Genomic DNA, 20,139 nt, shown 5'->3' with positions numbered 1-20,139 from the left:
TAAACTGCCCTTATCCCAACCCTCGAGGTTCCAGTTTTTTTTTCTTTTCTCTCCTCCGTCTCCCCCCTATCCCACCGGAGGGGGCGGGAGGAGTGAGCGAGCGGCTGCGTGGTCCTTTGTCACCGGTGGGGCTGAAACCACGACACTTCCTTATAGAAATAAGCTAACTCTTGTATACTTAAACTGCCTCTGCAGAACAGGCTGCGTCACTAACCACACTGCTTCAGGTAAAAAAAAAATACAGCTTTCTGGTATACAAAGAATCTTATTATTATGGGCTCATGGTAGTTATGCCCATACAGGGATAACAGCCAGAGGGAACAGAAGACTAGGAGGTTGTCCTATTGCTGCATTCTTTAGGACTTTTCCTCTAAATATAACTTGCTCCGACTATTGTGGAGATAATACTCAGTAAAATGGATCTCCTACCTTATCTACACTGGCAATTCCTGTGTTCCTGTCCTTAACATGGTAGACAAGCAAACAGTCCAGTGAGAAAGAGTTGTATTTACTGTCTTAAGAACATAAGCTACCTGTTGAAGGGAGCCTGTTCTTCTAGTTACAGAAAACTGTTGTGTAAAATGTTAAGCTGTAACTTTAATTTCTTCATGAACGAAGCCTTTTCTTTTACCCCCGTGAGATGCTGAGGGGCCTTTGCTGGGTGGAATCCATTACTGCCCACTGTAATCACTCACCTAAAGAGTCTCTCACACAAAACCTAAATCAAAACTGATTTAGTGTTTAAACCCTGACACAGAAAGACAGAGGAACACTCGATGTAAACTCTCCCCGTAACAATACAAAATCCTTGTCCGATCAGAAATAGTTTGGTATGCTTGAAGAAAGCAGAATGATCACTTTGTAAACTGTGTCCATGTGAATGGCAGCGCTTTGGTCTTCACCTGGATCCCCAGGCTGCCATGTCAGCTATGATATCTGATGCATCACATCTGACATTCTTTTGCTCTTTCCATGTTTGGTTTGTTTGTTTGTCTGTTTTTTAACTAAAATTAAAAGTTGACAGACAGCACACCTGAGATCTCTCTGTCTGTCAGTATCAGGTATCAGAGTATCAGTATCAAAGACAGAGTAAAGGATGAGAGTGTATGAAAGTGAGAGAGGAAATAGATTTTGATATGGAACAGGAAGTACAAACAAATTTCTGATAATGCGAGAAACAGCGGAATGTAATTATACAGCATATAAAATCTGGTTATTGCAAATTCTCCTGGAAGCCATTTCCAGGCACACGAAGTTCAAGGATTTGACTGGGAACAAGCTGCACAGATTTACCATGGCAAATTGTGCCTCACCATGATGAGATGATAAGATAAGATGATCTGACCATGATGAAATGACTGGCTCCATGGAGAATAAGAACAGCAGTGGATATAATTTACCTTGACTTTAGCAATGTTTCCAGCATAGTCTCCTGTGCTTTTCTGCTAGTTTATTGGACTAGATAAGTTGCTTACAAGGTCAGTGACCGAACTGGACTGGCATGCTGAAAGGTTGACAGATCAAAGTGACCAGTGTTTGTTTACTAGTGGTATTCCTCAGGAGTCAACACAGTGTCAACACTGTTTTGCACCTCCATTAATAATCTGACAGTGGGACATAAGGCATCCTCAGTAAATTCGTGGAGGATGCCAAATTGGTGGGGAGTGGTTAGTATGCAGGACTGCCATTCAGAGCAACGTTAACAGGCTAGAGAAATGAGCTGACAGAAACCTCATGAAGTTCAACAAAGGCAGAAGACAAATCCTGCCTCTGAGCCAGAACTGTCCATGCAGCAGTACTGGCAGGGCACTGCCTGTGTAGAAAGCAGTTTCACAGAGAAGGACCTGGGGTCTTGATGAGCAGAAAGTTGAACGTGGGCCAGCAGTGGACCCTCTCAGCAAACATGGACAATCAATACTGGGTTGTGTTAGCAAGAACATAGTCAAGACAGTGTGAAAAGTTATTATTCCCCTCAAATTGTCACTTGTGAGGTTACATCTGGAGTACTGTGTTCAGTTATGGGATCCCCAGTAAAGACACTGACAAACTGAGCGATTCCAGTGGAAGGCACTTGGGAGGCTGAAGCATATGATATACAAGGAGGTCCTGAGGCAGCTGGATTTGTTCAGCCCAGAGAAAAGGAGGCTAAAAGGGGATCTAATTACTGTCTTCAACTACATAAGGAGAGGTGATAGAGGAGACAGAACAAGACTCTTCTTGGAGATGCACAGTGAAAAGCTGAAAGGTACCCATCACAAGTTGTACCAAGGAAAATGCTGATTACATATAAGAAAAAAAATGTTTGACCACAAGAGTGGTCAAACAAAGTGACCTGCTGCAAGAAAGGTTGTGGAACCTCCATCCTTGGAGATACTAAAAATATGACCAGGGACATGGCCTGAGCAGCCTGATCTAATTTCAGAGTTAGTCATGCTTTGACCAGAATGTTGGCCTAGGTGACCTCCAAAAGTTCATTCCAACCTAAATCATTCTGTGATTCTATAAATTATTATGTGTCATTTTAAAAAGCTTCTAGCTGTTTGTGTAGAGTTTGAGAGCTGTTAACTTTCCTTAGTCTGACCTGAAGGAAGGATGATCTAGGTATAGTCCTTGCTACAGTGCTGCATTCTGGCACAGGCTTGGGATGGGCTGATTACAACTGGTTTTTAGAAAGTCAATATTTGATCCTTTTGAATATTCAAAATGTTGTCTCATGCAACTGACTGCTTACTCAATGTTGTTTAACATGAAAAGCCTGTATCCCAAGAACCACAGAAGGTTTGAGTCCACTTATGGTATTGTCTTTGACGTAAAAAAATCCTTTCTTTTTTGTCTTACTATTAGGGAGGCTACCATTTTCCCCAGTTGTATTACAGCTAATGACAACATATAGATTTAATGAGGCTTAAATGGGAGCTAGGTGGTTGCAGGGTTTTCTCACTGAGAGCCCTCATTCAGAATAGTCTTTGCTTATTTCTTTGTGAATGCTTCATAGGTCCTGGGCTTCATCAAGGTGATTTAAAGGTGTAAATGAGAAAGAGTGATAGTCTTGTTGAGGTAATACAGTTAATCTGACCTAGGACAGAGCTAAATGCCTCTTTTTTGAAAGGTCAGAAATAATCATTGTAACACAAGCAACATTGTAACTTAAGCGACTGGTTCAAGTTAAAATAATCTAGATAAAATATTTACCCATGTGTTTTCAGATATCTCCAAGCACCATCAATACTTCCACCATTACATCCATGTTGATTACTGGTATCACAAGAGATCAAATTCTGAGCGGAAAGGTTGTCTGTGATCTGACCCTCAGAATGAATTGCTATTCTATCAGCCGCAACACCTATTTTGAAATAAATTTTCCATTATCAAAAACAAATAATTACTCACAATTTCACACTGGTTATTGTGAAAGAGGGACTGAAATACAACCTCAGTATTTTCTGCCTGTGCAGATATCTTTACAAAACAATACAGATATAATCTGTACAGGCTTTCAAGAGAGAGGATTGTGAAACTGCAAAGCATCATGAGCAACTTTGCTGTAATACTATAAATCCATAGACTTACTGGTTATCATAAATTCCCACATATCTAAACATCAGGTGAGGCATTTACAGAATTTAGTCTGATAGTCTTTACCATGTTTGTAAATGCATATTCATCTCTGGTTGACTTCGGCAGAAGATGCAAATACTCCTCCACCTCTCTACAGCTGAATCTCCAAATCTCCTTTCTTTTCTACATTTCCTTTCTTAATTTGAGAAAAAAAGAAAAGCAAAAATGAACAGTCCTATGAAGAAGAAAATTCAAGACTGAAGGTATTGGTTTTACTGGAAAGAGTATTTGGAAATGCTCATATTAATGTGTAAATGTGGGATTCATTGGACCTCCTTCCCTAATGACACAAAATTCTTCTTCTGAGATAGACACCTTCGATGTCTGAACCCCGTCAGTCATAATTCTAAGTACTAATATATTTATGCACTGATTTAAAAGCAGACTACGTTAACCAAGTTGTAGGTGAAATTAAGCCACTTCTGCTTTCTTTAACGGGTGACGATGAAACAATTATTAAGCCCCAATCCCAGTCATTACCTGTGCTTAAATTATATATATTTTTTTATTGTTAGCCCTTCATTTTTTAGCCTGAAAATAATAAAAAAAACCCCATCCCTTGAAATCTAAAGCCCCATCAAAATCAACACTAACTTCAGTGAACTTTGGACAAGACTTCAGAAGAGTGAATCTGCTGATGGCAGCTGACAATGACTGTGTTTTGTGCTTTTTGTGAGGTGTCACATGATAATGAATTTATTTGCATAGGTGTAAAAGCTTTTTACTGAAGAGTTTTGGAGTACTTACAGGAATGATAAGAAAAAAATGATACAGCAGTGTTTGTCTATTCATTGAGCGACAATCTTACAAAGAAGGATTGAAAATTCAGATTGAAAATGTTAGATGCACTTAAACAACATGGGAAGACATCTCATAATATTTAACTTTGAAAATAATTGTGTGAATTAAAATCAAAAGATTCACTTATGAAAGGGAACATTTAGACTGAATATCTGAAAAGTCCCTCAGTGAGCTCTGTTCATCTCTGCAGTAATCTGTCAGGAGAGCTGTTAGAAGCTCTCTTGCTTTTCTCTTCTAAAACTACAGTGGACAAGACATATTGGTAACAGTGTGTTCAGTCTGACTTTGGCAGGGAACTGGGATTAACTGACCTAAATGCTCCTTTCCTTCTCTTACTGCTGTGATTTGAAGAAGCAGTTGCAGAAACCTGTACCCGTGAGGACCCACTGGCCGGATCAAGTCATAAAGATTGATTGCATAATTTTTTCCTCTATCTTTATATATCCCAATATGTGCTGAGATTTATTGCAGCATAATAAGAATGAACATAACTGATGGCTGTAACTTCTTTGGAGAAAGTGACACAAACACTTGTGTCCATTTTTCATAAAACCAGAGGTTGTAGCACATGAGGTTAAATTGCATTACTGACATTTCTTTGCTTGCAGAATTTGAAAATAGTTTCTTCCACAAATATCTGAGCAATTTCAGGGTTTTCTTCTCATAAAATTATTGAAAAGATTATACTTAATTTGCTTGAATAGCAAGGGCTGGACAATGGCAAATGCACAAATGTATAGATGCATATAAAAAAAATGAAGCCTACCTGTTTTAAGCTTTCAAGTCAAGCATGTAGTTGTGCAAGCAAGGGATGCAGATTTTTTAAAAGTTACTCTACCAGTTACGATAAAGTGCATTAGTGAATTCATCTTCTACTTTCTGCCACCAAGAAATCTCCCTATGTTACACAAACTTATGAAAAGCAATCAAAGCTCTACAGCTTAGATTGACTTTTTAAGACTTTGGGACAACTTAGAGGGAAAGCTGTAGCAATTTTAAATGTTCCTATTTGCTGATAAAAAGTGAACAGCAAACTGAAATTGCTCCATTACTAATCACTACAGATTTTCGTCATGCATCTAACATCAACGATATTTTTTAAAGTAGAAAAAAAATGAATATTACTTGCGGTTGAAAAAGCCCAGGATGCTCCACAGTTTCGTTGATCCAGAGGATCATGAATCCACTCAGGCCATGCATAAGTGGCTGCAAAAAATGCAGGAAATTTTTCTTCTGGAAGTGAGTTTCCCTAAAACAAAATGTAGGAGATCTGTGTATGTTTCAATTCCTAATTTTGTCTTAAATTTTACCCTAATTTTGTTTTTAAAATTCTTAATTTTTAAATTGAGGAAACCTAAAGCATTGGCACCTGTGGCTTCCTGAGCATCCCTGTGGTGGTTACCCTGTGGGTGGGTGCTGTGGACCCCCTGAGAGCAGGGGAGTTCTAGCACACCACTAGCTGAGCTGGAAAGCTGAGCTCCACAACTGCCAACCTGAACAACCTGTCCAGTTTCTCTCTGATTTTTATCTCAAACAACAGTTTCCTATGAAACATGTTAATTTGGACCCAGCTGGCATTTTTTGAAAGAAAAATGAATTACCTCCTGCTACAAATAGCAATGAAGTTAGGTACCTGTTACCCTATTCTCTTTGACACATGGCTGTAGGTAGGAAATTGTAGTTACCATGGGGGAGGCATCAGTACAGTGTATCATTGATTTGTCTTTTCACAGTTTTTTCAATCTCCAGCACTTAACTCTCATTCCAGAGTGAAAATCAGTGATTTTCCTTCAGCTTTGTAATCTGATGTTGAGTTGATGAGAATTTATGGTCTGCTCACTAAAGCCATTTGGACAGCCATTACTGGCATCTTCATCTCTCAGCCTTAGTTCATGTCCACCAAGCTTTGCACAAACATCCACATATGCAAGAACCATCTGGTACAACTGCTAATCTATCTGCTCTGTGTTCAACATATCAAAACCATTGACCCCTTTTTTTTTACTGTTGAACTTCTTTATGGAATGATTGCTTATGCTGCACAAGGAAATAGGAATGGCCACAAAGAATTGCAATATCAGTCCATCAAGTCTATCAGTTTGTCTCAAACAATTGTTGATAACATGTGTTCCAGAGGAAAATACAACATACAAAAGATGATAATCTGTTCCTAAGCAAAACATTCCCTGATGCTTCTTTCTTATAAGCAGGCTCATACCCTGAAGCACAATGGCTTCTATCCTGTTCAAATTCCTTTATTTTACTTTGATTTACTTAGTCTTCTAATTCTGGGTGTCCTGGCTGCACCATTTTTCTAAATTGCTTATGTGACTTATAAGACTACATACCTTTTCCTAAGATGATTTAAATATTTGAGGCCAGCTCTTTCAAACTATTTCAGGACTCTTTGGGGAACCAAACTTTACCACTTTGGCTGTATCCAGATCACTTTGTTGCATACATTGGGAAACAGTGGTGCTTCCATCCGGCTTGTACACCTGGATTTCCCACAGAAAACCCACAGCTGAGAAGTGGGTAAAGAAAAAAAAAGCTCGCACCTCAGTCTGTATCTGACATTAGATTGGGATACAGCCCCAACAGACAGATTGATACAGTCTGTGCATATGCCCAGACTCAGTAACTCTCAAGTGCTTCTAGGTTCGCTATGTTAGATGCAGGCTGTGAGTCCCAAATACCATTAAAGTTTACTGCAAGCTGTTAAGTCACTGAAGTGCTTTTGAAAGTTTTACCTCCACCCATAACAAGCCAGTAATCTTTTAAATCTTGCTAAAATATTAATCTCAATATTTTGATTAATCACTTTCAAAAGTCTGCTTATTCAAAAGCTTGTTAGATACATGGGACTTGCAACCTCAAATGACACACAGAAAGCAACAGCTAATTTAAAGAATATCTTGCTAAATTATCATTATGTTCATTATTAATGAGCTAGCACAAGCACAAGATTCACTTTGAAGACAAATCATACAGGCGAAATCCCAGACAAATAGTGTTTCTTTTACACGATAAGACTGCTCATTATCAACCAGTAAACAAGCAAAATCTGGCAAAGGTTGTTTAGCACACTTATGTGGGCAATGACCACTTATAATGCTACAAATGAGGCAGTTGAGAAAAGCAAAATTCTAAATAGATCTTTGGTCTGAGACAATGTGTTACTTTATGTATTCCTAAACTACTGCCAATGTATTTAATAGCCTCATATTGTAAATCCCAGAGCAAATCCCTCATTAACCCTCAGCCCTGTCATTTAGAAATGCGGGATTGACCTGTAGCCAGAAACATTAGCTTTTTGTCTGAGAAATTGCTACCCTGATATTGAGAAGCACTGCTGTTCTGTGACAAATAGTAAGTCTAGACAATTGTTTCTCAACATATGCTCCACAGACCAGCATCAGACAGCACAACGCAATCAGTAAAATGACTGGCAAACTATTTTTAAACCTTCATATGTATTGTCTGCAGTGAAGCTAGCAGTCTGGCCAAAGCAGGAAGGTAAGTGGATATAAAAGAATACTTGTACTTCAGCTATGACTTCTTTGGAAAAGCTAGATGGCCCATCAGAGAAAACAGGCTGAAGATTACTGAATTTGCAAATGTGGAAATAGTTTTTCTGAGGGAAAGCAATATTTTTTTTTAATGTAGGAAAAAGGTTCTGGACATCACTTGCTTTGTGAAGACAAAATGGGCATGCATGAGCTTCAGTTTGCAAGAGGGAGATCTACAGCTGCCGAGCTTTTTTACTATGAAAAGGCATATATCAGAGGAATAGCTGGTGTACCTTATATACTTTCACATTGTCTTTATGAATTCTTTGACACTTAATCCAAAATGGTGCCTTATTACTAAACTATGTATTCCATTTTCTTGTAAGATGGCACTTAGGTGAGCACCTTGTTGCCAGCAGGTGCCAACCCCACGATTGCAATGTACCTCTTGCCAGAACACGTACTGACAGAATACCACCACACATGCATCACAATGCGTCTTAAAGGCGTGGCAGTTATTTTTTTGCTACGTAGAACTTCAAGAATGATTGCACTATTTCCTGCAGTGAGTAAACACTTTTAAAATGTCTCTTCAGATAACACATCTGACACTATTGGGAGCTTCAGCTTTGTCAGGCATCACAACAGTTTTAGTGGTGTATTTAGCTGTCAGTCTATGTTCAGGTCTAGCCATACTCTGCAGCAGAGGATCCTCGGTTCAGATTTAGTTCTTGTTCTGTATCATTGTCTTTTAGGTATTCTAATGTGCCATCATGTTAAACTACCCTTCCAGACATAAGCATCACCTTAGTGAGCAGGTATAGTCTTTTATTAATAGCAGACCTTTTAAAAGCTCTATGAGCAACTTCAAGAAGTTTGTGTTTTCCCTAAGATGAAATGTAGCTCTGTCACACCATTTAATTTGAAGTAATGTTATGAAGCTATATTTGTAGTTGCGTATGTCAGTCAAAGAAACAACTAAAAAGTCTCTACTCCACAGCCAAACTTTTCAACACTGCTGAGAACTAAGACTCTGCTGTAGATGTAAAGTGGTTAACACAGAAGGGCTTTACATTCTTGAATCTTTTTTTCTATGCCATTGTGTAAGGAGTCCCTTCTACACAAAAATGCTTTTCTCAAGCAACCCCAAAAGACAGTAGAAAATAATTAGAACATCACACCCTTAGGTACCAGAAACTTTCATTTATTGCCTAAATAGTAGACCAGTAGCATCCTGAAGAAAAGGTTTTATTTAAAATAAAAAAAAAAAAAAGTTGTATTTAATGAATGGGTAGCTATGGTTTTCTTCTTACATTAGCAAAGCTATCAGATTTTAATCAGGTCAGCACAAGACAGAGACAAAAACTCCTGAACAGTAATTGTAGCACTTTGTCAACTAAATATATGACTTTGGGCAAATGACTTGCAGTTTTCTCACTTGCAAAATGGGAAAGGTAGTAATAATCCCAGAGAATGCATGACTATTTGATTAGTGTCAATTTATCCACAGTAAGTAACTAGTAGCCTGACTTGCAGGTGAATTAGTCTCAAAAAAGCCACTTAGAGGTCAAGCCATTAAGGTTTGGAGAATGTCTCTGAAAAATATTAAAACCTCATTATTTCTAAATTTCATCATTCATATCTTTTTACTCTCTTCTGAGCTGAGTTACAAGTGAAGCTTAATGAAAACACTGTCATGAAAACTCACTTGTTTTTTTATCACTTAGGACTTTGTAAATGTGTTAGTATGCTTCACAAAATATCAGTGACTGAAAATTATTCATGAAAGTCGAAGCACGGGCAAATGTCCCTGAAAATCTGGTAAGATACTTATCTTAAAAAGTTCCTTGAAGTTAACTCCATGACTACTGTTGGTTTGCCAATTGGAAGAATCTGTCGATGTAACCCTGGTGAGCCCAATCCAGGCTATGAAATTGCTGGATCATGCAGTGATGGTAGATATGGAACTGGCTATGAGTGAAGAAAACCATTTTTTTTTATGTTTTGTGAAGTATTAAAATGTGGCTGATGATAGGAAATTTCCCAAGGCAGAACAAGGACACTGAAGAGATTATGTTCTTCTAGAAAACTATAGAAGGGGACAGAATCAGGGAGACTTGGAGTTTCGCAGGAAGCTTCAGAGAAAAATATTTTTACATCAAGACTAGCTAAGACAGAAACCACAGGGGTAAGAGCAAGAAAGTTCTAATAATTCTGAAGAGAAACCATAGGTAGGAGATGGGCTCATGTACAATTCAGAGCAATTTTCTGCAAGCTCAAAGAATTCTCCAGAAGGGGAGAAAGTCATACAGAGATTATTATTTTATATTTTTAGCTTTTGTAAGTAGAGAGAAAGATTTCTTAGAATCCTGTCCAAAGCTTGTGCTTCCAGCAACATGTAAGACTTCCTGGGGCCTAAATGTATGAATGTGCAAAGCTACATTTCTGGGGAAGAATGCATTGAAGCTCCTCAGGTGTCTAGCAGAGCCAAAGGCAGTTGGGTTGTAGCTCACAGATTTCATAAAAAGATAGCAGATAAAGAAAATATGCCTGAGAAATGTATCAGTGGAACAAAGGCCGTAAGTAGTGTAGCAGTCAAAAGAAGCTACAGGAAGCTTAATAACAATGATTCAATAGGCTGGACATAATGCAGGACCACTGCGTGACCAGCTACCCCAAACTCTATGGAAAAGAGGAAATATTATAAAGAATTTCTTGTAACCTTCACTTTCTTGTTTTCCTAGGTGGGATTTGTCTCAGCTAGCTAGATACCTAGTAATGTAGACATCAGTCTCTGAACTAGTTGCATGATACCCACTTTTTGCTTCTGCTGTATAAGTATCACACTGTATTCCTCAAGGAAAAAGCCAACAACAACAACAAATCCACCCCAACTCTCTTGAGCTTCAATGCAGTTCACTGGTAATTTGTGGCAGATACCTACTAAATATTGCACAAAAGTCTTTTATGTCACTGTCTTATTTTGACTTGCCATCTTCAACTGAAATGGATCCTTCTTTGGCTGCGAAGAGAGCAAATAATACAACACAAAACTCCAAAGCTTAATTTCTGTCAACTTATTGTTTTACCAACCCTCTATAGTGTAATTTTGAGCAAGCTGTCCAACTTGGGTCACAGCTCAATGCCTTGCCACGCTGGTGCAGGGAGCTGACTTTGTGTGGGACAAAGAACCAGTCTGCATCAAGCACAAGGGTCAGGATTGTTAAAATTGTTACAGAGGCACATGGCCCTCCCCCTCTTTCCCAAATTTCCTGTCAAGTGGTAGCTCTGCACTGCTATCCCCACAAGGCCTTCGGAGATACAGAAACCCTTCTGCCATACCCATATACAACAAGCATCAACGATTGACTTCAAATAGATAACCAAATGGCATCACTTGCCTGAACTATATAGAAGCCAAAGATAAAAACCTGTTATATTTAATGTCATTTGCAATCCTAGGATCTGTCTACTTATTCTTGCAATTTTTCTAATTTCACTATGGTAAGGTAGTTTTTTCAGTCTATGATTTCCATAATTTTAGGTCTTCTAAGAAAGAAGCTAAGTAACTGATCCAAAGCATTAGAAAATCTACTCTGGATTCAATAACTATGCATTTCTTCTTTAATTGTTTAACCTACCTACATAACTTAAAGTATATTTGCTTTGCTGCAGAACTAATTTGAGCATAAATGTATGATAAGAAATTTAATTTAGCTGCCATGAAAATGGCCATGGCCAAGAGGTTTAGAAAGCTGATAGTAGAGAACCATCTCATTTTCCCATGCTTCCCATCATTTTTCCTTCCATTTGGCCAAAACCCCAGCCTCCTACTGCATCTTTATATTACTTTATCCTATGGGCTTTCAGAGCTTCTTTCAAAGATTGCTGTTTAGTTTCAGCTGTTAGCCTTAATGAACTATGCCCAGATTTTATTTTTTTTTTATGGTTACAGCTATGTGTGCAATGATTAGCAAATGGTGAGGATGGTATGGAATGATCCTGAAGAAGCAAAGATTTCAAACACCAGTGATCTACAATGATAAGTCAATATTGGTGCACAGCTTCCCAATGGTTAGCATTTGCTTTTGCTCCTCCTTGTTTGATTTCCATCAATAGGACCACACGCTCTATGGCTTGGAGAGCTATTCTGGGAGCTTCATAGTCAACATGGAAGCATTTAGTGTTAAATCCCTGAATCATAATCTTATAATTGTCCACAATTATTTTTCCATGTGATAAAGTTATTAAAAAAATTAACAACTATACATGACACTTACTGGAGTTTCTCTCATATTCAGCAAGGAATTAGATGGAGGGAAGGTGCCCAGGCGCTTTTTGAAACCTTCTTCCACTGTCATTCCCCAGAACTGACTGTAGTTGTCAGCTTTCCATCTTCCTCACAGACATAAAACAAACAAACAAAACCCAGGTTAGAAATACCACTCACATTAATACCTTGCTCCTTTGTAAGACCACCACTAACAATAACATCCAGAAAGAAATCTTTCAAATTACATTTCAAAACCTTGTATTTGATCTGCATGAGAAAATATTTACTACAAAGGAGTGTAGGATGGAGCAACACAGCAGTATATGAAAAGTGGTGATTTGAGGTCAGCATCATGTCAGCCTGCAGGAGATGAGCATGCGATGCTTCAGAAAAGTACTGGAAAACAAGATGTTCAGTCATAATTACTGCTGTGTTGAAGTTATGCTCAGATTATGCTTCAGATGCCCACAGAGAACTAACAGCTTCATGTAATGAGTTATATTGCCTTCAAGCTCTGGTGCAGCACCAGTAAGACACTGTTGAACCCAGCAGAAAGCCCAGCTGATACCTTCCTGAGTTTTATACCAACAGCCAGGTTGAGAGAAAGGGCCCCCACTGGCTCTTTAATTATTGCCTTCTTACTCTCAGGTAGACTAGACTCAGATTGTAGCATTAACCCTGCAAACTGTATGCAGGACAGAAAAAAAGCACCTGCAGAAGTTGAGTCACTTCTCAGGTGGGCTTAACCACCCTGTGGTAAACCTTACTGCTTACCATTGACAAGACAGAGGTGAAGGGCTCCAGGTGCCTAACTTAATTGTCTATCCCAACTCAGTCGGTTTGAATGTCTCCCAGGAAGTAAAAAATGTTTCAGCGCTGAGTCACAGCTTGAAATCTGTGTGGGCTTCATTGGTGAATTTAGCACCTCAGCTCCTAGGGACACAACCCCTGTATCTCTGTCCATAAATAGCCAGCAGGCTCCCAAGGCACAGCTCTGGTACTCCGGTGTCCCTAATCCTGCTGCACTACCTGGAGGGAATGAGAACTGGTAGCAAGAAAAACACCGAGCCCCACAAAGTTCTGATATCTTGGTCACCATTTGGCCCATCCTCCCCTCTTCCAATGCTACCTAGAGTTCTGTTATGTGGAACAATGCTCTTGAGGGAGGAGAAAAAAATGACTTTAAATATCTATCCCAAGTAATAAATAAAGTGAAGAATAAGAGATGATCCAAATAGTGTTTCATGAGCAAAAAATTGTTCTAAATTTGGAGAATGTTTTAGATAGATGTTTACAATGTCAACTCTTACCAGCATGAAACTTTCAATATCTTTCCATTTAAAACTCTATAATCTGCCAGACATTTAGGAAAATTTCACAGATGTACATTTACTGTCAAATTGCTGTAATGTAATTGGGGAAGGAAGGGGTGGGGAGGACTGCATTAACTTGTAATTTGCACATACATACAATAAGCAATACAGTAGTTTACAACAAAACCTTAAAATAAAAGTGTTCTCACCCATAATCTCCAGAATTGATGTACTGAATTAAGTCTTGGCGAACAAGGCATACTTCTTTTGAGCACTTCCAGAGACTTTGGAAGCATTTGCTGAAAGGGCAAGAATATTACTGAGCAGAAAATGAACTGTCAAAGCAAAAATATGCACCTGAACAGCAGAAGGAAGATGGAGGAAAAAAAGGCATAAACAATATAAATGTCACATAGTATTTATGAAAACACAATGCTACTTCTCACTACTTCACTACCTAATGAATCCTAACTGGAACAAAGTGGGAAGGTTTACGGCTTGTGGGAAAGGTCGTATTTGAAAAATTTTGCTTCCACCTTTGTGAGACCAAACCATGGAAGCAAGGCAATGTCCTGTAAATGAGATATTTTGAGGAAGTTTCACTCTGGAAACCCAGAAAGGAGCCATGTGGCCGTAAATACCTTGCTCCAAGGACCCTGGGCTAAAGTCAGGGCAGTGCGGGCCCCAGCCCTGCTTGGGTGCTGCCGGAGCCCCCCAGGCTGCCCTGGGGCTGCAGGTACAGGGCTGGTTTTTGGAGCAGCAAAACAGGGAGACGGCTCAGGCAGTTGACTGCCAGGGCCAGCAGCAGAGCTCCTCCGCCTGCGCTGTCTGCTCCCGTCCCGAGGCAGAGGAAGGGATGTTCAAACAAGTCATCCCTTTCCTACATAAATATACAAATATATATTCTTCCCTTATGAAATAATGTAAGATCTCATCACTCATGCCAAAGAAACAGAGGAAGACATTCTAAAATAATCGCCCAAACTTTAATGATATTTGTTTTGCCTGCGTTCAGGTCAATGCCAAGGTCTAGGCTGAAACCGTTTCGACTCAGGTCAGAGCCAGCAGATTGACTGAGCAGGAACAGAATTAGGCCAGTGAGGAGGAGATTTTAATACTCTCATTTTCATATCTCGATTAGAAAGCCCATTGACCTCTTGCCATTCTTCTAAATTGGCTGTAATCTAGTTCTACAACACCTTAATACAGCACTACTCTTCTAGTTGTTTTGATTTGATTACATGTTTAATATGAAATTAAAGATGCTCACTACCTTAATTCCTATTTCTTGACATATGCTAAATAAAATTCAATTTGCTGTTCTCTGAAACATTACCAGGAATTGCAGTTGTCTTTAATTATTGTTCCTTCTCCGTAATATCGGCCATCTTTATAACAACCTGCCAACATAACATATAGATGTGTGAAAAAAAATAACCATTTTTTAAGTGAATTAACTCAAAACTCTTGCTACTATTGAATTAATTGGTTGTGTGTGGTATGCATAAATTATTTAGTTGAAAGTCAGCAACATCTATTTCCAGTTTCTTCCAAGTAATGAAGGCAGTTTGATGTATTTTAATTTTTTACCAGGTACATTATCGTTCATAGTAAATAAAATCAGCAACAGATTCAAAACACCCACGGAAAAATGATTATCTTACATGTAAATAAATATAATGCTTCAAATAAAGTTATTTTCCAGTAAAAAAAAGAATACATTTCTAATAAAAATAATTTTCTAATTGGCAATTAAAATAGAAACAAGTTTTTCCAGTTATAGACTTTAAAAAGTAATAACTATTCCAAACCTACTGTAATATATTCTTTTTCCTTGCCAGTTTCATTCCTCTTTGAAAAAGAGACAGATCAATTATGTTTCAAGGCAAATGGATGTTTCGTATATTCTCCAAGACCCAGTATAAAACCTAAATTGATTGAGTGTATTTTCCAAACAAATACGTGCCTCCTAACTTTTTTCTTTGATGACACGTCACTGAGGAAAGACTTGATGTGTGTTTTAAGATCTTCCACATAAACTGTTTCTTCAGTGCACTTGATTGTCAAAGCTTCAGTAAAAGGAAGATCCAGAATGGCCGTGCAGGGCTTTGGATCAAGTCTATAACAAACATGGTATGTTTACCGCATGGGTCTTTGTTTTCCACCCTGTTCTCACTGTTCCTCCACTGGTGAGCCCACAGGTAGGGATCATGTTCCTTCTCCCACTGAAAGGGTTGCGAGCCAGAACCCCCGAGTTCTTTCTTCTCCGTGTTCAAGAAGCTTAGACCATGTTTCTTATCAATATAGTGTTGACTTGCATTTTTCCCACCAGAGGGAAGGCCGTCCCCTTCTCATGGCAAGGGCTGGAGTTTGTCTGCCCAGACATACACACGTGTGCCTCGGCTGCCTAGACCTCCTGTATTGGCAGGAGACACATATGCACTTCTAAGCCATAGCTAATTTCATACTGAAGCGCAGAGGTAGGCTCGAGCTGATGAATTAATTATAAGTGCCTATCTTTCCCTGTTAGTCATAGAGCAGGCTGTGTTAGCTAGCGCAGACGTAGGTGAGACACGTGCCACCTAAGCAGTCTGAGGCCCAACGTGCCTGCTCTCGTACAGCTTCTGCTAAGATCCGAGATATTTTTCAGAGAGTACCCAAAGCAAATTACTTAAGTGTCACAGTTTGTCACAGTTTGCCACAAAGGAAGGAGGCAGCAAGCAAGATATTTCAGATGTATCAAGGGAGGGAAATATTGATGCAGCATCTAAGAGACAGGACAGAGCCTCACCGGAGCTCCGCTGGCAGGCCTCGCCGCCCAGGCCTGAGAAAAAATGCAAACCTGGGCAAGTACAGAAGCAGCTTTCTAATAGCGTATGCTTAGGGAATTGAAGATTCAAACCATACAGTTCCTTTAGTCTAGCCAAATTAAGACGTAGAGGGCCAGGAGTGCTGCCTGAGGCATCAGCGGCAGAGAGCAGATATATCTAAGCTAAAAGACACTGTCTGCATGAGAACACAGCAAGATTGTCTGGCCCTGAATATATTAGGTTGGAATATGAATATATTAAGTGGGAAATTAATTAATTTGAAGCTGCAGCCTGATGACTTTACGAATAGGATTATATGAGGTGAAAATCATGATTGGAAGGAAGAGTATTTAAAAAACAAGGACTTCCCTCCAAGTCAAGCGTTCCTATACCCCCACAGCTCTTAAGTCATTTGCCCCCAGTATTGATATAAGTACTTCTGTCAGTGAAATGTCTCCAGGTTTACTCAATTGTAGGCCAGATCCTGACCGTGTAAGTGTGAAAGCAATTAGCAAACTCTCTGGATGTCACTTTTATACCACCAGGGTGAGATCTAGTGTGTTGACTCTGACAGGGCTTTTTGTACCATCAGAGTAATTGGAACAAAAAGATAAAATAATTAACAAATATAATCAATAAATAAAAATCTAACAGTTATTCTAATAACAAAAATTAAAATTAAAATAGTAAAAAAATCCAGAGCTTCTATTCGTTACCTAAGGCAGGAATATGCACAGTTTCTTCTGAAACTACACAGGAAAGCCATCAAAACATACTGAATGCTGGGTTCATAAAGGTAAAGTCAAAGCAGTTCCATAGTTAAATCAAGACTGGCCCTCAGCATGGTGCACACCCATGGAAGAAGTCCCAGTGTAGCTTACTGCTGCCGTGCACCAAGTCAGTGAATAGATGGGAATCCAGAAATAAAGCACTGAGTAGTTTTATTGCTGCTCATTCCAGTTCATGTAAAGCACTTCAGTTTATTGGTTTATTTAAAGAAATATGACTCAGGAAGCACTGAGAGCAAAACCACAGGCAAAAGATCAAAATCTTCCAGGTGAAAAGTACTTTGGCGTATGTAGTCTTGTAGTGCTTAAATAATTCTTACCCAAATGCAGAAGTGTACTCTCAGTTACTAAAAGTCAGCTAATATGTCATTTCTAAAAATGTTTCATAGTTTGATTAATCTTCACACATTCAGTCCTTTTTGTTTCTCCATTTTCTCCTTCTGATTAGGTTCTCTCTTCCCTGTTCCTCAGACATTCCAGTTCTGTAAAGTTCCTTTAGAGGTTTGGGGTTTTTTTCCTGCTGTATTTTGGCTGGTTTATTATTCTCCTTTTACCCTCTAATTTACTTACATAACAAATATCCAATAAGCAGATTTTTAAAAGCTGCAAACTTTCCATCAAGGAAGCAATTTAAGGATCAGAAAAACAGGATCTTCTTCTGAGACGAGATATAAAACAAAGATATAAGCTCACCTATAGGATAAATAAAGGTGCTTGAATAGAGTAAACATAATTGCTACCTCTGGCAGGTATGTACAGTCCAGGAGTTACAAAACAGTGAACACACATACAAAAAAATTTGATTAAGAAAGGGAGTAAAGATATTACCCCTCACCTATTCCCTTATCTAAACCTTCTGTTACACTTTTACCTTTTAGAGGTAGACCTACGGCAGGGCCCACATGGCAAACTGCTGCAGGTTTCGTAGTGATTCTTTTCCAAGAAACAGTTTGCCAGACTAGACCTGCAGGCTGTCAGCTCTGGAGCAGAAACACTGCTAAATGTTTATGTGGAGCTTATGACAACAACCCTCTGATCTGTTGGAAATAATATGTACTACTGCACCAAATACATATGAAACAAATGTCTTTACATGAATCATAGAACATTTGTTTAGATTATTAGAAACGCTTTGGAAAATCATATTTGCTTTACAGCATTTCTGTCACTTCCACTTATCAGATTTTGGCTGCATGCCTGGCTTAAGAGCACAGCCTCCGGAAGAGCTTGTGGTCGGGGTGCTGGAATGCAAGCAGCAGGGTTATTGCAAAGAAACAGTTAATTTTAAAAAGTCGTGGCAGTATTTTTGTTGATTTTAGGCTTTTGAAAGTTTGGTATGGTCTCCTCATTTTCAGCCAGATTTGGTCTACCAATAGTAATAAGCTACAGAGTCTTAAAATCCACAATTCTAATCTTTTCTCACCAGCAGAGATTTGTCCTCTGCAGGAACCAAGGGAAGACCAGCTGTCTGTAGATATTTTTTTTGCAATCTTTAGTTCTAAAAAAAAATACACTAAGTTTAGAGTGGTCCTGGAGGAAATTCCACTTCAAACTAACTAGTAAGAAACTAAAATATGCCAGAAATCTTTGTCCTAACCACAGCCCTTCACCTAGTCCTGCACCTGAGCTGTCACAGGAAAAATAGTGTCCCACAGGAAAGCTATGCTGGATCAAAACCGTTGCAGAATACCTCAGAACAGTATCATTCAGGATAACCCTCAGTTTTCTTGATGATTTATTTGTACTAATGGATACAAAAATTTAGAGCTTGCTGTTCATCTCATGTTAATCTGTGAAGCTCTATTGAAATTGTTGAGACTACACTATTTTTGACCCCATGAGGTTATCTCTGAGAAGTTTCAGGTAAAACAGAGATTCTGTCCAACAGAAATATGATCTAACCAATGCTAAAAATATGTCCCTAGAGACAAAGGAATAACAACAAACGTAATTCTTACTCCAGTTTCATACTCAGTGTCTTTGTCCACTATGTTTTCAGTCACATTTTTAGGATGTATACACTCTAAAGATTAATCAGTAATTTTATTTCCAAGTAGATTTTATCCTGATGCACTAACTGAGCATTTTCTCTATACCTACCCGATGGCCAAGGCTCATCTGACCTGGTGGGCTCAACAGGGTGGTCACAGACATCCCAGTAGTCGGCACAACAGTCTACAGGGCCAGGAGAACCTGAGGCACAGAATTGGTCACAGTAACATATAGCTGCTTTGGAGACGATGTTAAAGCTGCAGGCATCATCTCTTCCTGTGCAACAGCCTCGTACCCTGCAGGACTTTCCCTGATACAGACTCCTTTTTAGCCTGTTCCACTTTGCAGAACCACCATCTTCAACAGAGTAAAGTCCTCGGGGGAAATTTCTTCTGGAGTCAAGCTGCTTTGCCATCCAAACTTCACTTGCAATGCAATATAAGAGCAATATCTGACTTTTGAGCCACATTCTTCTGCCTCAAGCAGCTTTTTTTGAGGCTCTCTGTGCTTCACTTTATCAGTAAATGTTCATTTACTGTAGATGTAATACCGTCAGTTAGTATTCAGAAAGAAATCTGAACAGAAGGCTGCAGAGTACAGTTTTCTAGGAAAACTCTGTATGTGTTAATTATTAGTCAGACATTGTAAACTGATTTATTTGCCCAAGATACAGAGACACTCAAAACAGAGCCATGACTGTGTAGTCATCATTATGAAACGCTGGGTCCATTCTTTTGCAAGTGAGAAAGTTTATAGTAAGGGTTTCAGAATACGCAGAATATACATGGTCCAATGTTTTAGTTCTATACTTTTAACTTCTAAAATCAAAACAATGTGAGGAATAAGTACATGATGTTGAAGGAAGCTCTCTTTCTTTCGGGCTTCATTTACCTGTAACTAATTTGTTCTCCATATGATTGGAAATTATGTAACACTTGAATTGCATGTCATCCACATTTTCCTTTCTGCTATGCAGGGCTACATCACTGCAGTAAACTTATCCTGCATCCTCCATTTCAGTCTTGTTTCTAGTGA

The 20,139-nt window shown here is 38.9% G+C and overlaps 1 protein-coding gene across 1 annotated transcript in view; it reads right to left on the bottom strand.

The window, feature by feature from the left end:
- TINAG (tubulointerstitial nephritis antigen) overlaps window positions 1–19,676 on the bottom strand; it is a 46,965-nt gene extending 27,289 nt beyond the window's left edge. The window contains exons 1-6 of the mRNA XM_030037924.2: window positions 19,213–19,676; window positions 14,851–14,914; window positions 13,724–13,813; window positions 12,209–12,323; window positions 5,545–5,668; window positions 3,193–3,343 (exon numbers count right to left, since the gene is read on the bottom strand). Coding sequence (XP_029893784.1) covers window positions 3,193–3,343; window positions 5,545–5,668; window positions 12,209–12,323; window positions 13,724–13,813; window positions 14,851–14,914; window positions 19,213–19,573 — 905 coding nt within the window. The 5' untranslated portion in view covers window positions 19,574–19,676. The remainder of the gene's footprint in view (window positions 1–3,192; window positions 3,344–5,544; window positions 5,669–12,208; window positions 12,324–13,723; window positions 13,814–14,850; window positions 14,915–19,212) is intronic.
- Between the last annotated feature and the right edge of the window lie 463 nt (window positions 19,677–20,139).

The sequence above is a fragment of the Aquila chrysaetos genome, chromosome 15 (genome assembly GCF_900496995.4).
Source record: "Aquila chrysaetos chrysaetos chromosome 15, bAquChr1.4, whole genome shotgun sequence".
NCBI classification, from domain to species: Eukaryota; Metazoa; Chordata; class Aves; order Accipitriformes; family Accipitridae; genus Aquila; species Aquila chrysaetos.
Note: the sequence above shows the minus strand (reverse complement) of the source record. Positions and strands in the feature narration are given on the sequence as shown.